Source organism: Corvus moneduloides, chromosome 24 (assembly GCF_009650955.1).
Source record: "Corvus moneduloides isolate bCorMon1 chromosome 24, bCorMon1.pri, whole genome shotgun sequence".
In the NCBI taxonomy this organism is placed as follows: Eukaryota; Metazoa; Chordata; class Aves; order Passeriformes; family Corvidae; genus Corvus; species Corvus moneduloides.
This window is the reverse complement of record NC_045499.1, coordinates 6,022,037-6,044,236: the sequence shown is the minus strand read 5'-3', so window position 1 is coordinate 6,044,236 and position 22,200 is coordinate 6,022,037. Positions and strand designations below refer to the sequence as shown.

General features: G+C 46.9%; 1 protein-coding gene across 5 annotated transcripts; it reads right to left on the bottom strand.

Moving 5' to 3' along the window:
• Positions 1-480: 480 nt before the first annotated feature.
• On the bottom strand, positions 481-22,100 carry LOC116455217 (membrane cofactor protein-like). 5 transcript variants are annotated; one of them, XR_004244343.1, is made up of 14 exons: positions 21,942-22,099; positions 20,883-21,074; positions 20,581-20,677; positions 19,887-19,972; positions 19,394-19,582; positions 18,671-18,853; positions 17,992-18,180; positions 17,691-17,882; positions 17,354-17,380; positions 16,638-16,704; positions 2,532-2,678; positions 1,540-1,655; positions 1,113-1,236; positions 481-566 (listed from the first exon to the last, which is right to left on the bottom strand). XR_004244343.1 is itself a non-coding variant. In XM_032132770.1 (12 exons), exons 1-11 carry the CDS (start codon positions 22,018-22,020, stop codon positions 15,056-15,058), a joined length of 1,392 nt encoding a protein of 463 aa, XP_031988661.1. In that variant the 5' UTR covers positions 22,021-22,100; the 3' UTR covers positions 11,353-13,234; positions 15,041-15,055. The 5 variants fall into 5 exon arrangements, 3 of the variants coding, with proteins under 3 accessions (XP_031988661.1, XP_031988663.1, XP_031988662.1); XR_004244342.1 differs by lacking the exons at positions 481-566; positions 1,113-1,236; positions 1,540-1,655; positions 2,532-2,678 and adding exons at positions 11,353-13,234; positions 14,523-14,575; positions 15,041-15,146 and having other exon boundaries at positions 21,942-22,100; XM_032132770.1 differs by lacking the exons at positions 481-566; positions 1,113-1,236; positions 1,540-1,655; positions 2,532-2,678 and adding exons at positions 11,353-13,234; positions 15,041-15,146 and having other exon boundaries at positions 21,942-22,100.
• Positions 22,101-22,200: the final 100 nt, after the last annotated feature.

Genomic DNA, 22,200 nt, shown 5'->3' with positions numbered 1-22,200 from the left:
TCCTTGTTCCCTGCTCCCTGCCTGCAGGTGTCAAATCTTAACATTCATCCCAGCACTCCGAGTATCTGCCTGCTGCTCCCTGCCTGCTCCTTGTCTGTTCCCTGCCTGCTTCTGCCTGTTCCCTAACCTCCCTGCCCATTCCCTGGCCTGCTCCCTGCCCAGTCCCTGCCCGCTCCCAGCTCCCTGCCCACTGCTCCCTTCCCACTCCTGCTACCTGCCCTCTGCCCACCATTCCCTGCCTGCCACTCCCTGCCCGCTGCCCACCACCCGCTGCTCGCTCCGTTCCCACCTCGGATCCCAGGATGCCAGGCGTCCCTCGGGCAGCAGGCAGGACAGGAGCCGGTCACTGCTGGGTGTGCTGGGTGCAGCCCTTCGCCCACGGGTTCTGCTGGGACATCTTGTTTCCCTGTCCAGTCGCGATGATGACGATGACGTGTCAGAGCTGCAGCTCACGGGGCAGGGGAAAGTACTGGGGTTCAGGGCTTTTCTCCTTGCTTCCTTCTCCCTTGTGAGGTGCTGGAGTGTTGGCAGCACTGTGAACAAGCAGCTTGGGGCAGGGATTGCACCTGGAAATTATGTTGTGGGAATAGTCAAAAGAAGTGAAAACGACTCCTGCCCAAACTCAGCTTTTGTTTGCACAAGTGTGAGTTTGCCAGAGGCTCAGTAACATCACAGAGAGATGGAGACTGCCCTCAGTGATGGGTCTGCAAAGACTTGCAAAGGAGAGAACAGCATTAGAAAGCAAGGACTGAAGGACTGGGAAGGACTGGTTAAGGATGAATGGGAGACTGAGGGCAGAGAGCAGCTCCAGAGAGAGGATGAGGAAGTGAAGGGGAGAACACTTTTCCCTCTTAACCATTTACTATACTATTTTTTCACCTCTCTTCTTAAAGCGACCAGCAGTGAAGATGGCAACTCTGCCTGGAAGTGCTGAGGACACAACCAGCCTTGAGCTTGGTCCTTCTGGCCGAGGAAGTCTCCCGATTATGCAGTGGAGTGGTAACTTTGCTTTCTCATATGACAGGGACCATTATTCCATAGCCTTTCATCATTCCAAAGCTTACCCAAGTTTCAGGATGTGCTAGCAGGAGTGTTTAATCTCTCTTACTCACTGGCTGACATCTCCACTGTCAAGGTTGGTTGGTTAGCAACAACCGCTGGGCTCAGCACCGGCTCAGGCACCGCACGGCCGCCGTCCCCATCACCTGGGCTGCAGCCCGGCCTCTGCAGGGTGGTCTGGGAGACAGGGAGACAGGGAAGGGCTGGATTTACACCCCGAACGGAATTTCGGTGGTTTGGTCGCGAAGGCCGCAGGCGCTGCGGATTTTTCCCGATTCCGTCCTTTGCGCAGGGCCGCCATTTCCAACGGCAGTGCGGTGCAGGGACAGGGATGGAAGAACCCAACAGACTCTACGTGCCACTCCCCACTTTCTTTCCCTCTTTCCCATCTCCATCTTTCCTCATTCCCCTCCTTCTGTGCCCGATTCCATAGGGAATTTCAGCCTCTTACTGCAGTCATCACAACCCCTCCTGACTCACTGAGCCTTCGCTGGCTGTAGCTGGCTCCCTCGGAGCATCCTCACGTCCTGCAGCGCCAAATCCGCAGAGCAGGGGAACAACGGGAACAACAGGAACAGCAGCGATGACGGTGGTCCCTGCAGCCAGACAGACAGGCATAAATACTCCCACACCCACAAGAACAGGCCCAGGCAGCTGTAGAGGGGGGTTCTGTACGGCCAGGAGCTGGACAAAGGCACGACGCTGGGTTGTGTGGATGATGGGTGGGTCGAGTCTGTTTTCCCCAGCGTTGGTTGCATGGACAACTCTTTGTGGTTTTCCCCAGCACAGCTGTGGGGTAGAGAACCCCTTAATTTGTAAAGCTAGTGCTGTTTCATGGCTTTCAAGGAGGTGCCACTGGCTGCTGAGTGTGTTCAGTGTAGGGATGCATTTGGTTTAATTCCTTTTGCCACCGTGTTTTGGCCATAGCGATGGTTTAACTGTGCCTAACCGCAGGGAGGGTAAGGAGACGGATAAAAGAGGAGTTATTTCAATGTTAAACTCCAATGTAAATCTCATTACTCAGGAATTGAGGTTACTGTCAGCAGGTAAATCTGTGGGACTGGCAGGAAACAAGGCTAAGAAGGGGACAGGGCATATTTCTGTAGGACAGCAGTGATGGTGTGCACAGGGATGGCACTGTCACCGCGAGCTGTACCTGGGTAACTGTTCCATAATCGTTCTCTGCAGAGTGCCGCAAAAGGACTGGGGAAAGCTGTGATTTCTCCCTCCCTCCGACATTCGTGTGTGACACTGTGAGAGCTGATTCATTTTCCTCTATCTGGGTTTCCCTGCTCTGGGGAGTGGGGTTTGCTCTGCCTCGGCCTTGGTGCAGCATCGTGACGCAGCGCTCGGTACCGCGCCGACAAAACACACGCAGTTTTCTCGGGCGTTCTGACCGCTCAGGGACCGCAGGATTCGGGGAAGGAAGGGCAGGATTTCACATGCCCATGATATAAATTTAAAAGCATTACCTCTGCTTCTCTGCTAGCGGAGGAACGCTCTGTGAGGGACGAGACAGCCATGATCTCCTCCTGCACTTGTTTTGCTGATGGTCATGTTACATCTGTGACGCAGACGAATTTTGCTGTTGGTCCCTGTCGGTGCTTTAGGGAGCGGAGCTGATGAGGGCACAAGCTTGAATATGGTTAGAAACATTCACTTCATATCGATGTCAAAGTTCAAAGCACACCTGGAGGGTCAGGGGTATCAGATCCACCTACTGACCCCCCCAAATGGTGGAGGAATTCGGATGAGCCACAGCAGCCCTGGCCATTTTGCTGCTCGCAGAGCAGGCTCGGAGCCTGCAGCGCTGCTGCTGTTCATTTCCATGTTATACAAATACAGCGTTGGGCTCTGTGTCAGGAGCTTTCTGATGCTGTGAGAAGCTTAAAGTCTACAAGCAAATGTTTTTCTTTTCTTATTTGGGAACATTCATTAAAATGTCTAAATGCCAAGTGTTCTACCCTCTCTCCTCTGACAAATCTCTCCCAGACCTATCCAGAAAATTCAGTGCTGCTGCGTAGGATTTTTAAAACTTTATCATGGTGTTTTCTTACAGTTTAATATGGGTGTGGCTAGGGAGGAGAGTAAGATTTAATTTGGTTGAATATCTCAAATGCTGATGTTAATGGACAAGGATGTAGGCAAGAGACAGGAGTTGTCCACATCCTCTTTATCTCTGTATATAGATAGCCCCAAGCCCAGGCTGGAAGGAAAAAGAAGGGAATACTCTATCCCATTCCCACCCACTCAAACAATTTTGGTGCAAAGGCAGCAGTAGAAAAGGCCAAGCTGGAATGTCACAAAATGGTTCCCCCAGCACTCAGAGATGCCAGTGCCATTTATCCTGGCACGGCTCCGAGAGCGGCACTGCGAGCCGCCTGCTGCAAGGTCATTCCCCTGACTCATGGTCAGCAACCAGTTGGTTCAGGAACTCCCAATCCACTTCTCTTGCAATTGTGCCCATGCCTGAACCTGGAGGGGAGGCTTGAAAATTAACATTACTGCAGTAGTGGGGGCACTGACCCCAAAAGTCCATAAAAATCCTGTGTCTCTGAAAGGTTTTAAAATCCGTATCTGTAATTTGTTTCTTTGCTAGCTCCAAATACTTTGCACTACCTCCCTCATCCCCCTTTTCCCCCAAGACTCCCTGCTGGGAATCAGGAGTGGCGTGTATTTAAGGACTCACAGTCTGTTCTAGGGAAAAAAACCTCGGTGTGTATTTGCATTTCTGTAGCTGCCAGGTGGACCCTGCAGGCTCCCTGTCGAGCCAGGGGTGTCTCTCAGGTGCTTTCAGTTTCAGCTACCTCAGCTCAGGAGCTGTCTTGTCCCCTCCCAGGTTTCCCCATTTTTCCCTGGTGTTCCTATTTGTCCATGTCACTCATATTTTCTGTTGTCTCAGGACAACATCAGCCATGGATATGCTTAGGGCTGGCTCTGGATGTCTCAGCCACACAGGCAGCAGTGGAGTGATTAATGCCTCTGAGCAAAATAACTTACTTAGTCCCCAAAGTTCAACCTGGGGGCACGTTCTGTGAACAGAGAGGGGCAGGGGGAGCAGTGCAGGCCAAGCAGGGCCTCCCGGAGCTGCCAGCCCACCTCACCAAGCCCCCAGCCATGGGCAGCCTGAGCCTGCTCACCATAAGCCTTCGCCTTCCCCACCATTAGCCTTCGCCTTCCCCACCATTATTCCCTGGTTTCCAAAGGGACAGAACCTGGCTGCCAATCCCGATGCCAGTGACGACTCCTCGCCCACAGGGAGGCAGATGTGATGGCTCGTCTGCTAAAAACTGAGCCAACACACTGTGATTCAGCCCTCCAGCTTTCCAAGGAAGAGCTATTTCTGAGTGAAGCTCATCTCTTCAGCTCCCCCCACAAATTCTCACGGTGCTCAGGAGTCCAACAGCAGCCACGGGGTTTGCATTTGGATATCCAGCTCAAATGCTTCTTAAACATCGACAGTGGCTCTTGGACACACGGTGATATTCCAGGGATGGAATGGTGGAAATCCTTGGAACAGGGACAAGCCAGCAGTGCGTGTGCTTGGGGGAGTCAGCCAGGAGTGTTTGGTCAGTGCTTTTCTCCAGCTGTTCTGCCAGCTCCTGGTACTGCAGGTAGTGTTGAACTAAAGGCTTGTTTTCAGAGGTCTGGCTTAAAGGCAGGTTGTACTTCAGTGAACATCTTCTGGCTGGGTTTGTTTCCTTCTGCTCCTCACTGGCACAGGACATTCTTTTGTCTCTCGAATGACACAGAAGAAAAATATGGCTTCCCTTGCCATTACCTAGAGGAGCTGCAGCGGTGGTGTTGGGGGAACACCATGTTCCTGAACTGACTGCACAAATCACAACAATCATCTCCCTGTGAGTGCTTTCAAGCCCTGCAATCAGTACTTTACATTCTGAAGTGATGCTTAGGTACAGAAGTTAGGAATGGAAAATGGCCTTTCTGGTTGCAGCTGCTTAGGTGGATCACTTGTTTGAGTGGAGGGAGTTTTGCAATGGGCTGCTCGCTCAAGCTCTGTAGGGCTGAATTTGATGGGTTTTCATTCCTACTGCCCTTCCCTGACCTCAGCCGTGTAAGGGCGATGCTTCTCTTCCCCTGTGTGAGTTTGCCTGTGAAAGCTGAAATCCTCCACAGGATCCAGGGCTTCAGCAGTTCCTGTGCCCTCCAAACAGGCTGAGGGTTTGCCCAGGAACTCTCCTGAGAGCAAAGGCGGGGGAGAACTGGATGACTCCAGGCAGGCCAAAGCAATTTCAGATGAGCAGGGGGGGATCACAAGATGGGGAACTGCAGCACTAATATTTAAACACACCTCTGATGGCCACCATGCTAAAACAGACACTGCTGAGTGCTCTGACAGATTCCCCTTAACAGGAATTGAAATCAGTGACTCAAATCAAGCAGGCCTGACAGTCCCATTGCTCAGAGTTAAAAGGGACACAAGGCTCCACAGGCTTTTACCCCGATTCTGTCCCAGTGTTCAGCCTGCCTTGGGGTTTTAGACACAGAGTTTTTAATTCCATTTGTACTGCAGTTCTAAGGCTGCAAGAGGAGGACTGAAGGAATAGGCTACGTTCCATTCAGGATTGCAATGTGCAGTTTTTATTGCAGTCTTTATAAGCAACAAAAAAACCCTCCATTATGTTTTAAACTCATGAGGGAGGTACCTGGTTTTGCTGCCCACAGCAGCAGTGGCATCTCCAGAGCCATCTCTTAGGCACAAATATCAATTTTCCTAAGCAGTGCCGCACCTACTCTGCCTTTCCTCAGCCCAGGCCCGTGCTGCTGACACACCAAGTGTTCCAGGCTGAGCACTGGCTCCAAGTGCAAGTCAGAGCACATTTGTCCATAGCTGACCCACGCAGCACCAGACCTGCACAACAAAGAGATGCAGTTACAGGCTCCCCACGCCGAGGAGGCTTTTTTAGAAACCTTAGAAGTTCACTCATTTCCATTCCCCTTACAGGTCACCACTTGTACTGTCACACCCCTTGTCCTGCACCTGGCCTTGGGCTGATTCATTCCTTCACTGGGAGGATGATGCATCGAGCTCAGATTCTCAGCATGTAAAACAGGGATTATTTTCTCCAGGGGAGACCAGAGCCTGATGAACCACGAGTTTCACCCCGTGATGTGAAAATGCAGGAGAAAATTTATGATGCACACTGAGATCTGTTTTGCTCTCTGTAAAAGCCCCAGAACTGCCTTTCTATGCAAAGTGCAGGTTGTGAAAAATCAGGTCTGTGACATCCAGGCTTGCCTTGTTCCTGCAGACTAAAGGTCTCAGGGTAGAGAGGAAGTTCCCCTTCACAGGGAAGGCAGGGATTCCCTTTTTGTCTTTGTCTCCTATGGAATGTATAAAGCAGTGTGAAGTCCACGACAGCCTTTGAGATGTTCCTCTGAAAGAAGCTACAGAACAGCACTGCCACTAAAACATCTGAAAAGGAGGAAAGCCACAGAATGACATTGTATTTTCCCTACTGTTATTTACTGGGAAGTCCAGACCACTGTGACAAAGCCAAGGACAGGGGACAGTACTTGCTGGTTGCCACGCAGCAAATGTTTGAGACAAGCACTGCTTCATTTTCTTCCCTGTGAGGGTGGGCAGGCCCTGGCACAGGGTGCCCAGAGCAGCTGTGGCTGCCCCTGGATCCCTGGAAGTGTCCCAGGCCAGGCTGCAGCAGCCTGGGACAGTGGAAGGTGTCCCTGGCCATGGCAGGGGGTTGCCCTGGATGAGCTTTAAGGTCCCTCCCAACCCAAACCATCCTGTCATCCCGTTTTCCTGCCCATGTGCACGTTTCCAGCAGGGTGCTGTGGATCACAGCATCCTGAACCATTCCTTTACTCCTGCCCAGACACACTGAGAGCCTTGGAAAGGAGAGCACAGACAGATGAACCCTTCCCAAAACATGCACCTGCACCTTGGCAAGAAGGGCTGACACCTTCTGAGGAGCTTGTGAAGGCAACAGGACAAACTCCAGGTAGCCTGGAGGAGGGACAGCAGCATCTTAATTATGCTGAAGTGAAACCTGGTTTTATCAAAACTATAAATAATAAATGAGCCGTTGGTCTTCATCTGCTGCATGATATTTCTGGAAAGGTTGGTCTCCTTTGCAGAGGGGAAGATGTGCAGAAGTTTTCAGTCCTTCTAAGTCTCCTGCTTTGACACAAGTTCCCATTTTCAGCAGCACAAAATGAAGTGACATTTCCTCCAACCATTTTTCAAAACCCTAATGAGGATTTCTTTGTAATGCTTCCTACTGAGGCAAGGAAAACCCAAAGCAAACCTCACTCTGAGCCTGTTTCTCAGGGATGCTGCTGTGATTCTGTGATGTGTGCTGCACCTGCCTCTCCTCACCAGCAACTCCTGGTCCAGCTTTTCAGGAGTAAATCTCACCTGATAATAGAGGGTGCCTCATGAATAACTGTGCCAGCACGGCAGGCACTGGGGAGGGAACCTGCTTTCCACTCGTCTTTCACCCTGTTGCCCCAGATAATGGATTTAGAAACACCAGTAAATATCCAGACACGGGAATCTAGTCCAGTTATTTCCCCTTCCTCCACCCCTCTTTCTTGGAAGGACAAGCTCCTCTCTCTCTGAGCTTTCCCTCTGCTGCCTGGGAGTGTGCATTAGGATGGAGGCACTGGAGCAGGTTTTTGGATGTGGTTACAGCAGGAATACGCAGAGTTGCCAAAAACCCAGGGCATCAGTAAGTGAAACTGCCGACTGCAGTTGTGCTTTACTCCATTTCACATCGGCCTCTGCTCCAGCACAGGTCAGACACTTATCCAAGGGTTGATAGCTCCTGAATTATGCATGCGTGGAGCAGTTCAGAGGCTTCACAAGACCCCATCTATTCCCTCTGCTCTGAGCCATGGCCACTGCAGGTTAAGTGCACTGCTCAGCCCTGCTGCAGTTCCAGGAACCATCAGCCACTCATTTCCACACTCTCCTTCCTCAACAACTTCCACTGAACCATTTACAGTTCAATTTATGAACGCTCCCTTTTTGTTCTGACCCACACTCAAGGTACTTCCAATCCCATTTATTTTCATTCTGCCTGCAGAATTTAAAAGTTGTCTCACAAAAATCTGCAAGTCCTCGCTTATTTAAAGCACAGGGACTGGTGACAGAGGAAGCTCTATCAGGATGGTCACATTTCCTTTCCTTGTCACAAAAGCACCTGATCTGCCCTGTACTCTCTGATCAGTGAGTGACAGCCAGAACACTCTCTGTCTCAGACAGAATGAGGTTTAGAGCCTGGTTTCATCCGCAGTGAAATGGAAAAAGCATTCCTGTACAACACGAGCTTCCCACAGTCACCCCAACAGCATCGTGCTCTGCACCACCACGAAATACAACCTTGATCCCCACTTGCTGGGAAGAGCTTGAGTGCATTCCCCTGGCTAGGGCAGGGAACAACACTCACTGCCAGGCTGGGGCTTTCCTCACCACATACTCAATTTCTCCTACACCAGCCTCAACCATCCGCAAGATGCCACAAGAAAGTGTATCCATAAAGTAGCTAAGCCAAAGGTAACTGTCTTGCTGTCTAATAAAATTAAATAAATGAATTTTTCTCTAGGTACGGTGGAGATGAAGGATTTTCTCCCTCAGCCTGCAGCCATGCACAAGATGTGTCTTCCTCTGGAAGCTGGTTTCACATGGTGGCTTAGATTTTCCCACTTTGTATCTAGCACCATTTGAAATCAGTGTTCTAGGAGCAAGAATTACAGCGTGGGAGGAGACCAAGCACCTGCTCACTTCAACAACATCCTCTGCTCCTCAGATCAGCCCCTTTTCCAAAGGTTATTTTTTTGCCAGCCATCCACTTTGTAACATCATCTGATTTCTAGACACTTCTCCAACCACTGTATGCACGCTCCCAAGCCAGGGCCACGCCAGAACAGCCTCCTGCTCATGTACTTCTGCTTAATAAACAATGGATATGAGTTCAAGTTGTCCAGAGTAAAGTGATCCAGAAGTTGCATGAAAACCAACGTGGTGCTTCTTGCACCTTGACAGGCAGAGTGTGTTTAATATCCAAAAAGTAGGACCAACATTTAATTTACTGCCTCAGAGCAAAAGGATTTCCACTCTCTGCTTGGGGACTCCATCACCACAGGCTTCTCATTCCATAGCTCCCAGAGACTTGCTCTGCCATCACAGACATTCCCTCCAACAATTTGACCTCAGCAGTTAAACACAGAAGTGCCTTCAGCAATCCCAGAATCCCAGAACCCCAGACTGGTTTGGGTTGGAAGGGACCTTAAAGATCATCTTGTTCCAACCCCCTGCCACGGGCATCATGAAGATGCCACACAGCACACACAGAGCCCACTCCTTTTTCTACAGTTATTTTCCAGTTTGCTGCTGGTAACATCCAGCAGTCTTTCACTTCTCCAGCCCTGCATCCCAACCACTAGAACGAAGTGGAACTCTTTTTGTTTGCCCTCACTGATGTCCAGCGTGTTCCCAGACATGGAAAAGCTGATCCCTGTGCGGATGAAGGTTTGGTCAGAGCACTGAGTAGTCATCTCTAAAGAATGCATAGCTGTCATCTACAAGAGGATCCTTCTCTGAGCCAGGAAAACGTCTCTTACACAGGCTGACCGATTTCTCTTGGTGTTCAGAGTCTCAGTTTTTGTCTAGCACCATTTGAAATCGGTTATGATGTAGGGGGAAAAGCAACAATAGTGGAAAACTTCCTTCCCCCACCCCCCAAGTCACAAACAAACACCATCCAGAGCACAACCTGGCCTCCCAAACACCAGTGGTTTGCTGTTCTCTGACCTGGAGTTCCCCCCACAGGCCGAACATCCTGCACAAAAGGAGGACAGTCAGCATCCCTTTCAAGTAAGGATGGGATGCTTCCACACAGAGAGAAGCATCTCTTCAAACATAACTCAGACTCTTCAACTCAAGCAAGCCAGGGCCTGGGTGTGACAGCACAGCCTCCCAACCTTCCGACCACTTCTACTCCATGTGCTGTTTGTTTGCCTTAACCTGTTCTTTACACAGATTTTTTTTTTTTTTCCCTTTTAAATAAAATTGTGTGCTCTACGCTCCTGGGCTGTGTCTCAGGTAGACAGATCACCTGATTCCCTGCTGGACAACACCTAAGTGCTGCAAGTCTCTTCATTTCAGCCCCCAGCTCCACCTTCCGCACTCTCAGAAGTATTTAGATTCAGAGAATCAGAATGGTTTGGCTTGGAAGGGACCTTAAAATCATCCAGTTCCAAGCCCTGCCATGGGCAGGGTTTAATTTACACTGACCTTAAGCGTGACACTGAGAACCCACCAAGCACTGACACTTTGCACTATTTAACCCTAAACCAGGTGACTCTGGACCTGTTACCAGTAGATGGCAACAACACATCTTTACTCCCTGCAGCCTCTCCCTCAGCACAGAGCTCATGTGTTCACGGCTCTTCAACTTTCAGTTCCAGACTCCAAAATTCACGCAGCACTGAGTTTCAGAAAAACAGCACAGGACTCATGACAATTAGGCCAAATTAATTTGTAGTGTTTAAGTCAGATTCCTAGAATCACAGAGCAGAATCCCAGAATGGTTTGGGTTGGAAGGGACCATAAAGATCATCCCATTCCATGCCCATAGGCAGGGACACCTTCCACCAGAAACTCTGCTTATCCCCTCAATGCTCACTGCAAACAGACCCAGAACTTCATGGTGCACAGTTGTTTAGTCTGGCATCATTTCCACACCAACTCACTTTGAGTGTCACAGCCACAAACTGGGAAAGAAATACAGCATATGAGGTTATTTTTTCTATTCCACCCTCTGAAAGGCTTCACTCCATCAGGCAGCTGACTCCACACATGGCTTTGCCATGGAAGTTAAGTACATTTCAAGTGTGAAACTCCTACAATTCCTAAACCTAAACCCACCAGGGCTGTATTCCCTAGGGATTGCATTTGTCACACACTGGACAAAAGGGCCAAAACACCCTCTGGGCTTTGCCTCAAGTGTTCCACCAGAACAGCCCCAGGATAATCTTCCTCTTCTCCATCAACTTTTCACCAAGTTTTTCAGGAGTCAACACTGGAAAGTTTTGGAGGTTCTGGGAAATTCTCTGCAATTCTAAAAGAAAACCCCCAAAGGCTGCTCAGCAAATTAGAACACACCCCCTACACTACCACTGAGTAACTCTGTGCACGAGCTGCAAACTTCAATCTCAGCAGTTACCACCTGATGTTTGGGACATGAAAAATCACCTGGGTAACAATGGGAAAAGAGCTGCTCAGCACCATGATGAATGAAAGACAAACACTTACTGCTAAATAATTTAACATTTTTATTTGCAATATTACAAATCATCGCTAATCTTTACATCCAGAAAGAAGTGCAAAAATACGGCCAACTTTTACAGTGATTTCACTTGCCAGTGAAGTGCATTTCAGTGTGTTTTAGGACATTGCAGATGCCACGCAAAGCAAGCTGAGCTCCTGACCACCACTGCACTCACTCCCAATCACACATCCCAGTGTTTACAAACAACTCTCAAACTCAGATATCAGCCAGGCCACGAACAGCAAATCCTTCTGCAGAGCCAAAGCCCCTTTCTAATAACGACAGCCTATTATGAACTCTAATAATACAACTGCTGGGATTGTCCCAAAAAAGCTCTATAAAGCCCTAAACAGTTCTGTGCCACTCCAACAATCTGATGATGACAGGGAGAGCAGTGCCAAGCAGCCACAGACAAGCCAGAGTCGTTTCAGTGCTGCCTCAGGCATCTGAAGTGAGGCTATTTGGGTTTTCTGCGAAAACTGGTTCTTAGAAGCTGCCTGCATGTTGATAGTGAGATTCATGAAGCTAAAACCGGTTCTAGCTAAGGTCTGGGGTTTGCCAGGGAATTAGAAGTAGCAGTGAGTCTCAACTAATGGCAAACACTGTGGTGGGAGCTCCTGGAGTCAGAATCTGGACTAAAACCTTGATGAACAAACAGCAAACAAGAGACCACCACATCTACCAGCACTCCCACAACTGAGCCAGTCTGGTTTTCCTTTAACCTGAAAAGTGAGTGACAGGGAAAGGCTTCTGCTTCTGAACACGAATGTGATGCTAAATCCAGCCTTTCAGAGCTTGATTTAACATCACAGTCCACAGACAGAGGTTAGAAATGTGGAATATGTGACTTCAAGTAAAAAAGCAAGGATGGGGGAATCACACAGCATCCATTTCTGCCCTTCAAATCAACAGAAGATCTCCAGAACTGACATCAAGATTCCCTAAAAATCAAGCACCCTAAGGAACTTCCACTGTGCTCATGACAGGACATGGCCACCACTGAGCTCTCAGCAGTTCCTTTAATTAGGGAGCTCCTGTCAACAGGCAGGGGATGCCTTTGCTACAGAACCCTTCAGTTTCCTGCTCCAACAAATCCGCTGCAGTATTTGGTGGATTATAGCAAAGAATCAGAAATATACATATATGGCTTTTTTCCTTCTTAAAAGCAAAGGAAAAGCTATAAAACTCTGATTTCAAGGCACACTTTAATTCACTATATATACAACAACCACCTTGGCAAACAAAGAGGTAGAGTATATAAGATCTTGATTGTGATCGTTTCCAAATGACATCGCCTTCAACGGCACCAAACTCTTCAGGGAATGAGCAACAACACATTTCAGAGTACAAAGAAAACAACAGAACCATTTACACCACCTCAACTGCAAAAAGGGACGGGAAGGACAACCAGGTTTGAGTGATCAGAGCTCTACAGGAGAGAGGAGAATACTGAACATCTTCTGAAAGCAAAGAGGTGGCACTGAAGGCAGCAGGCAGCAGCAGCTGGCACTGGGACAGTGACATTCCAGCACTCCCACAGACTCTGGCATGCCACAGGTATTGCCTTTCCCCCAGCTCACATGCACAGAAGGACAATGAGGGGCACAGAAGGCGAAGCAGGATCTATCTGTGTTACCTATATACATACACACTTTTTATCCTATTAAGCATCTCCTCCTGCAGTTCATCAGCAGAGCAAGACACAGCACAAGGAACTCATCGACAGCAACTCACTGCAAGGGCAGTAATTTTGCAGCTCTGACAGGGATATTCCACCACAAAGTCCCTCCCACCCCCCCAACAAGGCCAGTCATGCTTTACACATCTTATATTCGGCAGAACTGGGAGTGCTCTCACGTTTCCTACAAACAAAAAAACAAGTCAAATCAGAGGTTTTACATTTCAACAGGTTTTACATTTACACTGAAGCACATCCTTAGTTTTATCATTAAAGCAGCAGGTAAAGTCACAAACTGGGTCATTCTTTATCCTCTCTTTCCCAAGCAACTGCTGGACTGAGGAGATTCGCGCTTCATTCAGCTACTGAACTGTTAGGAATGACCCAAGGAGGAGCAGAGCCCTTGATCCAAAGGGATCGTTTCAAGTGATGACTGATATTACCAAAAGCTAACACCAGAACAGGTACAGGATTCCCAGAACTCTACCAGCTGCACCCTGAAATTAATTTTCATCACAGTGTGTTGTTTATCTAACCAGAAATGAACTATTATTCTGTGTGGATTTTGATTCTGCACTCCACTAGCAGCAACTTCACAGTACTTAAACATTCAAGAATTAAAATTCACAATAATATTCTTATGTATGTCCCAAGTTCTTGAATAACTCCTGTTTTGCTTTACCAAAAAACCCACTCCACACCAAACCTCGGTGCTATTACTCCAAGTCTCTAAGGAGTTCCACATTCCATAAGAAAACTTCCAGACTTTAACAGTGTTTTCACACACCAGACCAGTAATTTCTCGTATCATGTGTAAAGGTAAGATTGGAATGAAGAATTCTATTCTGTTCTATCTCCCGACTCCTTTTTTCTCTCCAAAAATAAGCCCAACTAACTCAGAAAATGAATCCTATCTTAATTAGAAACATCTTTCTTCACAGTGAAGATGATATTCCTTAATCTATACATTATTTTAGAAGAAATGCCAAGCTTAATCTTCATATAAAAACTCACCAAAAACACTGAAAATTCACTTGTCCTTTACAAGTCAATAAAATCAAGACTATGCACATGAAAGACCTTTGCATTAAGCTGGAATAAGAGAACCCGTCACCTCCTCAGAATTTATGCAGAGGAGAAAAGCAACACAAAACCAGAAGATGCTGGTTCAAAAAATATTTGTAGTTCCAGCTCTGTTAAGGTAGCAACGACAAAATCCTGTCAAGGAACAGTCAAACTGAGCTGTCCTGTCTGCAAAGCGTTCTGTTCAAACAAGGTTTGGAGAGTCAGATTTTGGAAGAGCTTGTCTGACCCTACACAAGTGCAGGAGGAACCCCAACACTCATCACATGCATCTCACCACTGGGCTGAGCTTTAGGTTAAAGTACAGGAGAGGACAGCAGCAGCAAACAAGCAACTGTGTTATGATCCTTTTTAGGGCTACAGAACTCTGAATTTGAAAAAGAAATCACCTTTTCATAAGAAGGCTTCAAAAGATCTTGTTAGAACCTTTGTTTATTCTCTTCTAGAAAGCAAAAATGCAGATGAATCAGTAATTGTGAGAGATGTGATCTGGTTTTCTCTGAAGGGATGCACAACTACCTTCAGAGTTGTAGTGTCCAAAGGTGGTTTCCAGCTTCTGATTACAGGGAATTAATTGACTATCAGCTAAGAAAAGTAACTCACCACTGGAATGGGGGCAAACATTCTGCTGAGCATTGAAGGCAATACGCTACTCATTCCTCAAAGACAACACCAAGAAATGGGATTTACAATCACTGGAAGCTCTTACTGAGAGTGCTAGATGATAATTCTTTATGTATTACATCCTGTTCTCCCAAAATGAATGAAAGGTTAAGATATTCTTTCCTACAGGAAGCCAAGGTTCCCAGCTAGCCGGATTCCACACTCCCGAAATTCCAAGTAAACCACAATAAAAAAGACACTTAAGCTGCATTGCAAAAAGTCCAAATGAAGTGGAAAGTTATACCTTTTAAAGATTCAATTAATTCATTTGTGCAGTTTCTTCCATCTCAGCTGGGACATTAGTTTTTAAAATACATGTTTCCTTGCAACTCTCATCAACTGTGTACGAGCTGAACAGCAGAAGGGGAGAAAGGTCTAATTGAATGTCCCATCCAAGTGGCATTTTAAACACAAAAGAAAGAGAGGCCGAGGAAAGATTTGCTGCCATTTGGAGGCTACAAACCAGCAAGGATCAGGGGCTGGAAGCACAACAGCTCACAAAGGCTCAGCTGCATCAGGAACTCAGAACAGTACACAGGGAGATGGAGGCCTTAATGAAAGGGGATTAGATCAGGGTTTTCAGACATGAAAGAGCTTTAACAGTCAGATGTTCACAGAGAGGAAGATAAAGGGAAGCACTGGGCACAATAAGGCTTTTCATGCTGTCAAATATTCAGGAATGTCACATTCTTTAATTTTTGATGATGCTGGTTTAGATCCCTCCTGCTTTCTACACCCTGAGAAGTCTCTCCACGGATGAAGGCAGCAAGTGCTGCCCTGAACTGCCAAGAGCTCTTCTCTGGCCCATCCAGGCTGCAGAATATCCAAGCACTGGATGAAAAGCAGTGGCTCAAAAGCACCAAATTACTCAGCAGCACACTCTGGCCCTTGGACTGATACTGCAGTGCCTGTTCAAAAGACACTAAGGCCAAAATCTCACTGGATATAAACCACCTCCAGGGCTCTCCCTAGTCCTCTGTGTGTACTTTATTACGAATAGGAACCACAGGAATCTTCCCACTGGTTTACTTCCTTTAAAGCATCCCTTCCTTTGTTTCATGTCCTCCAGATAAATCCCAACAGATTTTGGTAAAAGGCAACACAGTTTTGATGAGATGCTTATCCCAACATTCCGTGTGTACCACCTAACCTGCTCTGGATTGGGTCAGTGTTTTGTGTTACAAAATATTTCTCTGACAAAAAAGGTTTTTTCCAGAAGATAAAATCAGGTATCACAGCAAAAAGCAATGCACAAAGAGGCATTTAAATCTCCTGCCATCCCTCCATGAAAAACCACACATAAACCCCAGTTGTTCTGAAGATAAAGTTTAAAACACCCTACACGTCTCATTAAAAACAGAACACTAATTGCTTATGCACAAATCTAATATTTTACAGTTGATTTTGCAAGTCTTTAACAAGGGACACCAACACTGGGACTGCAGGAGGAAAAGAAAAACCTGAAAACCTTTTGGCAGCACAAGCCCACACAACCAATGCTCCCCCTGGCTTCAGCAGATAAACTGACATGTTTGAAGCAGATGGACAAAATACTTTCCTCGTCCAGTGGACATTGCCAAACACACACTTAAGAACGGGATTTTTCCTTCCTTGAAATTAGTGCAAGCGTTAATTAGCAGCTTAGCTGAACAGCAGATCCAAACCCAAAGTCAAATACAAGGTTAGGCTTTAGCTTCCATCAGCTGCTGGCAGGAGCTCACACAAAATCAGACATTTGAAAAAGAAAGGGCACACAAAGCTCAAAGAGCTTAAACATCAGCACAGCTTTGGCTCAGTCATTTGGAAATTTGCAATATTAATAAAAAAGGAAGCTTACTCACCCATTCTGTGAGAAGAATTTCTTGTAGACCCAGAAGGCTGCCAGGAGCACCACAATTACCACAATCACTTTAGGAAGAATTAAAAAAAAAAAAAAAAGCCTTAGAGTGATAAAGATCATCTCCAGCTGACAAAAAAGCATCAAAAAATTTTGCAGAAATAGCCTTGTTTTCATCTACAGGTCTACCCCACCTCTACACTCCCCTCAAAAAAACCCCACAACCCAACTAATTTTTGGAATAAGCCATGCAAATTCAATATTTGATGCTTTACTCAAGACTGCAAGATAGTTCAGCTCAAAACCAGTGACCACCATGATGGCAAAACCCCACCAGCTCAGGAACACGAAAACAGGAATGACAAGGCCCTAATGTCACTTTTTACGAGTTCATACAAATCTGGGTAACAAATGCAAGGACAGAAGAGGCACTGAACACTCCTGTTCACTGCAGAGTTATTCACTCACACCCCCAGTAAAACCAAGCTATCAAAGCTGCCAAGTTGTTGTTGAAATGCGACCTCACCACATGAGAAAATACACATTTCACACTAAATTAAACTAGAATTGCTAAGCAATCTTTTTTTTTGAATCATGCAGCTTTAACCAACACTCCAAAATCACACTGCTGCCGTCCCAAATGACTGGAATCAAAAATGGATTTTCACATAAAAAATATAATTTGTGTGATATTTTGTTAAGGTTTTAGAAAACACTTACCACAGATGATGGCTATAATATATCCACCTAAAAAGACAAGGAATCAGTATCACAAGAGGAACAAAGGTGCTTCTTACCCAAACATTATTATAAAAATATTCACAGAGCTATTTCAAGTCATCAAGCACTTCTGTCAACACAATCTTTGAAGAAGGCCAGTTTAAATCATAACACTGATTTAACTTTAAATACGAATATTGTAATTAATTTCATCCAACCCTATTTTTCACATCAAAATAAAAAAGGAAGTTGCACTAAATTATTTCTCCCGAATATAACAGGACTGTTCCCATGGATGTATTTTCACCCTGGTGGAGTTTTTGCAGTCCATACTTACTCAGCTGGCAGGTTGGCACTGCAGGCACCCACTGGTTGTTTCCAATGTACTGAATCTGAGCCTCCCCATGCAAGGTGTACCCTGTGTAACATTCAATGGTAATGAAATCCCCCACAGAGTAGGAAGGTTTTTGTCCAGCTGTTACTCTGCCGTAACTTATGACTGGTGTGGAACCAGAACCTTCAGACACACCTGGAAAGAAAAAGGGGGAGAAAAGAAATTAATAAAAGATGTATTACTGCATGAGACATTTCAAACTTGTCAGTCTGCCCCAGTTTCAGCAATCGTGCATTTCACTCACAGGCACAGTGCTCTAAAGCACCCCAGGAACTCTGCTCCTGACACGTCACGGTCACCTCTGCAGAGCCATCAGGGAAGGAGCAGCCAGCATTGCACCTGACCTGCACAGACTCTCCTTTTCCATAGGCAGCCTTGGCTGGAGTCAGCACCGCGTTCCGGATCTTCGGGGCAGGACACACGTCTGCAGTAACTAACACAGCAATTACAAACAAGTTTAGTGAGAAGAAACTTCAGTAACTCACTCCACACACATACACATTCTCCCATGACAGCACCTCAGTCGTTTAAGTTTACCCTTAATTTTAAGTGCAAATATTCCCTTTAGACAACCTCAACATCACTGTAGGTATTCATTAAGGCAATACAACCCTAAAGTGTGGCAGCTCAGAAATCTGTACTGGTTCATTATTTCTCTGAGCTCTAGAATAATTTCTAGAAAGTAGGAGCTGAAGAGCTGCATTAAAAAAAACCCACACACAAAGACTTCAATTACTGCAGAAGGATACTACAGCTTTCCTCGTTGTGCAAACTCCTAATTCTCTGTATCCAATCTTTTCTCCTGTATTCCCCACCCTTTCTGCTGTCTTTACCCATGAAATCACTATACCACCACGATGCTCTATTTCAGCTGAAACACTTTCAACACACAACAGAAGTCAGAATCTTACAGAAAGTCTTACTTTTCTCACAAGTTGGTTTTGAAGGAATCCAGGTGCTATCTTCTCCACAGGTAATTACCTCTGCTCCAACCAAGAAATAGCCTTGATCACACTCAAACACAACCGCGTCCTTGTAACTGTAGGAAGGTCCAAATCCAGATGTTTTTCTCCCATGTTCAACTCTGGGGTTTTCACATTTGACCACTGACAAGAGGGGAAACATTTGTTAACACAAACATCTGTTAACACTAACGTTGCAACAAACACAACATCCTTTCCCTACTTGCAAATTTCTTTGCAAAAATTGTGTTGCAAAACAACAAAAAAGTTGTTTTGGAGGGAATCTGTTTGATTCCTGCACTTCCACAGTAGCTGTGTTTTTAGGAAAAGGATTCTTCCTTAGCTTTTTACAGTTCCTAACCCGGCTCCGACATCCTTGCCCTTGACACAATTTTTCTGCGGCTACCCAGGATTTGTGGTCTCTCAGGTCCTTCACTTTGGCCTTGTCACTTCAACCAACAAGACACTCACACGGGTATTTTTCAAGCTTTAACTCAATTTTCAGTCATATTCTGTGTCATAATCAATCAATATCCACCATACTAACGTGACCTCCACTGGAACTGCACCAAACTTTGTACCAGAGGATTTGTTTCTTCTTTCCTAGAGGGAAAGTCCATTCTCCCCCCGCTGCTTCCAAAAAAGGGACAAACACTGTAATAAAGAATGAAAAATCCCAACAACCTCTGCATTCTGGAGGTGGTCCACTCCAAACTCCATTGAAGTGTGCATCAGATGTGCAGTGAATCGTGTCTGTGCCAATGAGGGAGAAGGGATCCTGACACCTGTAGGTCACTGAGCTCTGGTACACATAGTCAGCTCTTTCCTCGTACCTCCCGTTGGCTATTTCAGGCGGTGGCATACAAGGAATTACTGTAAATAAAGCACAAAAATTGGCCAAACAGGGTTTTGCTGTGTTAGCTGGTTCATTTCAAAGAGCAAGCCTTGCTTTTCAAGTAATTGCATCGAAAATCTGACACAGCTACTTGAAGTCACGCTACAGAACCTCAATTTCAACAAGAAGTTGATTTTAATATGAGATAATTACCACAATAACTGATATTTTTCATCCCTGTTTTACCATTATTTTTTACACTGGAAAGTTGACATCACAGCTGATTTTGTATGAACTACCACCCTCTGAACAGAAAATCCAACACAGCAATGATTTACTTACTTTCACAGTAAGGCAGAGGTCCATTCCAGTCAACACCTTCATTCTTGATAACACAGGTAATCTCCTCATTACCCCGTAATCTGTATCTAGAGAGGTAAAAATTTCGAAAGAGGGGAAAATTAAATCTCTCATTTCTCCAACAAGCACCTAAAAATGGGTTTATAATAATTCTGTTCTGTGATTATGGGGACATAAAGGCTTTGCTGTAATGAGAACAGAATCTCGTTTATTTTGCTGACAGCCTCACTTTGAAAGCAAAACAGAAGCAAATGAGACATCACTAAGGGAACTGTGGAAATCTCACCACTTTCAGATATACTCTCTAATACTAAAGTCCTAAAATTGCTAATTCTACAGGAAAAGGAGAAAAAAACCTCCTCAGTGTTTTTGACTTAATTGTTCAACAATGAACGATGATGAATATCTATTTATGCCCTCTGCCACAGGAGCATTAAAAGAAGTCACTAGAGGTAACACTCTAGTTCTGCAGAACCTCCCTAAAAAGCTTCGGGTTGATGCAAAGAGTAATTAAACCAGGGAATCAAAGTAAATTCAGCTGCAATTTCATTTGCTACAGGTAGAATTCAGATTTCGGGTCAGAACTGGAATAGGAAATTTGGGTTTGGTTCAAATCTGGTGTAAACATAAAAAAAAAAAAAACTAAAAGGATTCATTAACTTCACCAAACACTTACCCTTCTTTACAAGAAAACGTCAATTTTGAACCAAATGTAAGCTCTGTCGCATCAAAATAACCATTTTCCAAGTCTCCTGGGTACTTACATTTTCTCTCTGGGGAGATGAAAAAAAAAAAGAAAAGAAACAAAATCTACATTTTTGTAGTTACATACAAAGACAAAGTCTGTGGCATTTACTGCCCTTACCTGCACCAGCGTTTTCCAAGCTTCTTTTAAAATATGACAAAACCCTCATTCCCACTCACAAACCAACTGAAATTGTTACATATCAGAGGAAAAAAGGGGTACAAAAAAATCACCTGTACAGAACACGCCCGTGGGTGACCACTGCAAGTCAGCACCACATGTCCAGGTCAGTGACATCCCCGGGACTCTCACGTATCCCGGGCGGCAGCTGAACGACACCTTGCTCCCAACGGGAAAACTCTCCTTGTTCCTGGAGCTCTCGTCGAGCTCTGCGTACTGCAGCCGCTCGGGTCTGGGACACGCGTCTGGAGAGGCAGGAAAAAGCAACACAGCACCTTAGCAACGAGCAGAGAAACACGCCGAGGTGAAACAGCACGGGAGCCAGGCTAAATCAGAAGGCTTTAAGGATATATTTAACTCACTCCCAAATTTTAAATTTCGATTTGAACTGCAGCCAGAGTCCAGCTCTACACGTGTACAGGATACGTCACTTATTGTTTTCTCAAGTTCTTTCGTCATTCTACCCAGATAATGCACTTCCTTCTAGACCACAGTTTTTGTCTATTTGCCTTTTTTATAGTGAAATACACGACTTAACTCACCGCACACCCATCTAACTTGCTGCATGAAAAACAAACAAGCCAGCCCCGCTCGCAGAGCTCACCGTCCTTTCTTAAGGAAAAAGGAAAGCGAGTCTAAGGGACAGAGAGCGGAGTTTAAAATCGGCTCCAAGGCCAGGCTGGACGGGGCTTGCAGGAACCTGGTTTAGTGGCAGGTGTCCCTGCCCATGGCAGGGGTAGAACGAGACAGGTTTCGAGGTCCCTCCCAACTAAAACAGTCTCATAATTCTACAATTCGAGCCCGCCCGAAACCGCCCAAACCCTCGTGGTTCCACCGCCGCCCTTAAACCATTTCCTTCCTGCCTCCCCCTCCCTCGCCCCTCCGGGCAGGCCCCGAGGGCCCCTTCAGCACCGCGGGGACCGGAGCGGGGAGCAGGGCACGATCCCCATCACGATCCCCATCCCCATCCCCATCCCCATCCCGATCCCCATCCCTCTTCCCGGCTGCTCCCGGGGGCGGCCCCCGCGGGGGCTCCGCGCCGCGCCCACCCCTCCGCGCGCCCCTTCCCCACCGGCACCGCCCGCCCGGGGCAGCGAGCGGCCGCCGCTCACCCTGAGCCCGGGCTCCGCCGAGCCGCCACAGCAGCAGCACGGGCGGCAGCAGCAGCGCGGGCACCGGCAGCGGCCGCATCCCGGCAGCGGGACCGGGCCTCCGCTCGGCTCCGCTCGGCTCCCCTCAGCTCCGCTCCGCTCCCGGCGGCGGCGGCAGACGCAGCGCGGGGCCGGGTGCGCATGCGCGGCCCGCCCCGCCCGCAGCGCGAGGCGCCATGGCCGCGCCCGCCCTCCGCGGCTCTGTGGGGCCGGGGCAGGG

What these genes read in the sequence shown, in the direction of transcription:
- LOC116455217 (XM_032132770.1), bottom strand. Translation starts at nt 22,020, where the DNA reads ATGCGGCCGCTGCCGGTGCCCGCGCTGCTGCTGCCGCCCGTGCTGCTG. An exon ending in ACCACCTCCAGAATGCAGAG is followed by an intron (nt 18,854 to 19,393) that starts GTTGTTGGGATT and finishes CCCTCTTGTCAG; the next exon opens with TGGTCAAATGTGAAAACCCC. An exon ending in AAATTCTTCTCACAGAATGG is followed by an intron (nt 15,147 to 16,637) that starts GTGAGTAAGCTT and finishes TCTGCTGTTCAG; the next exon opens with CTCGTACACAGTTGATGAGA.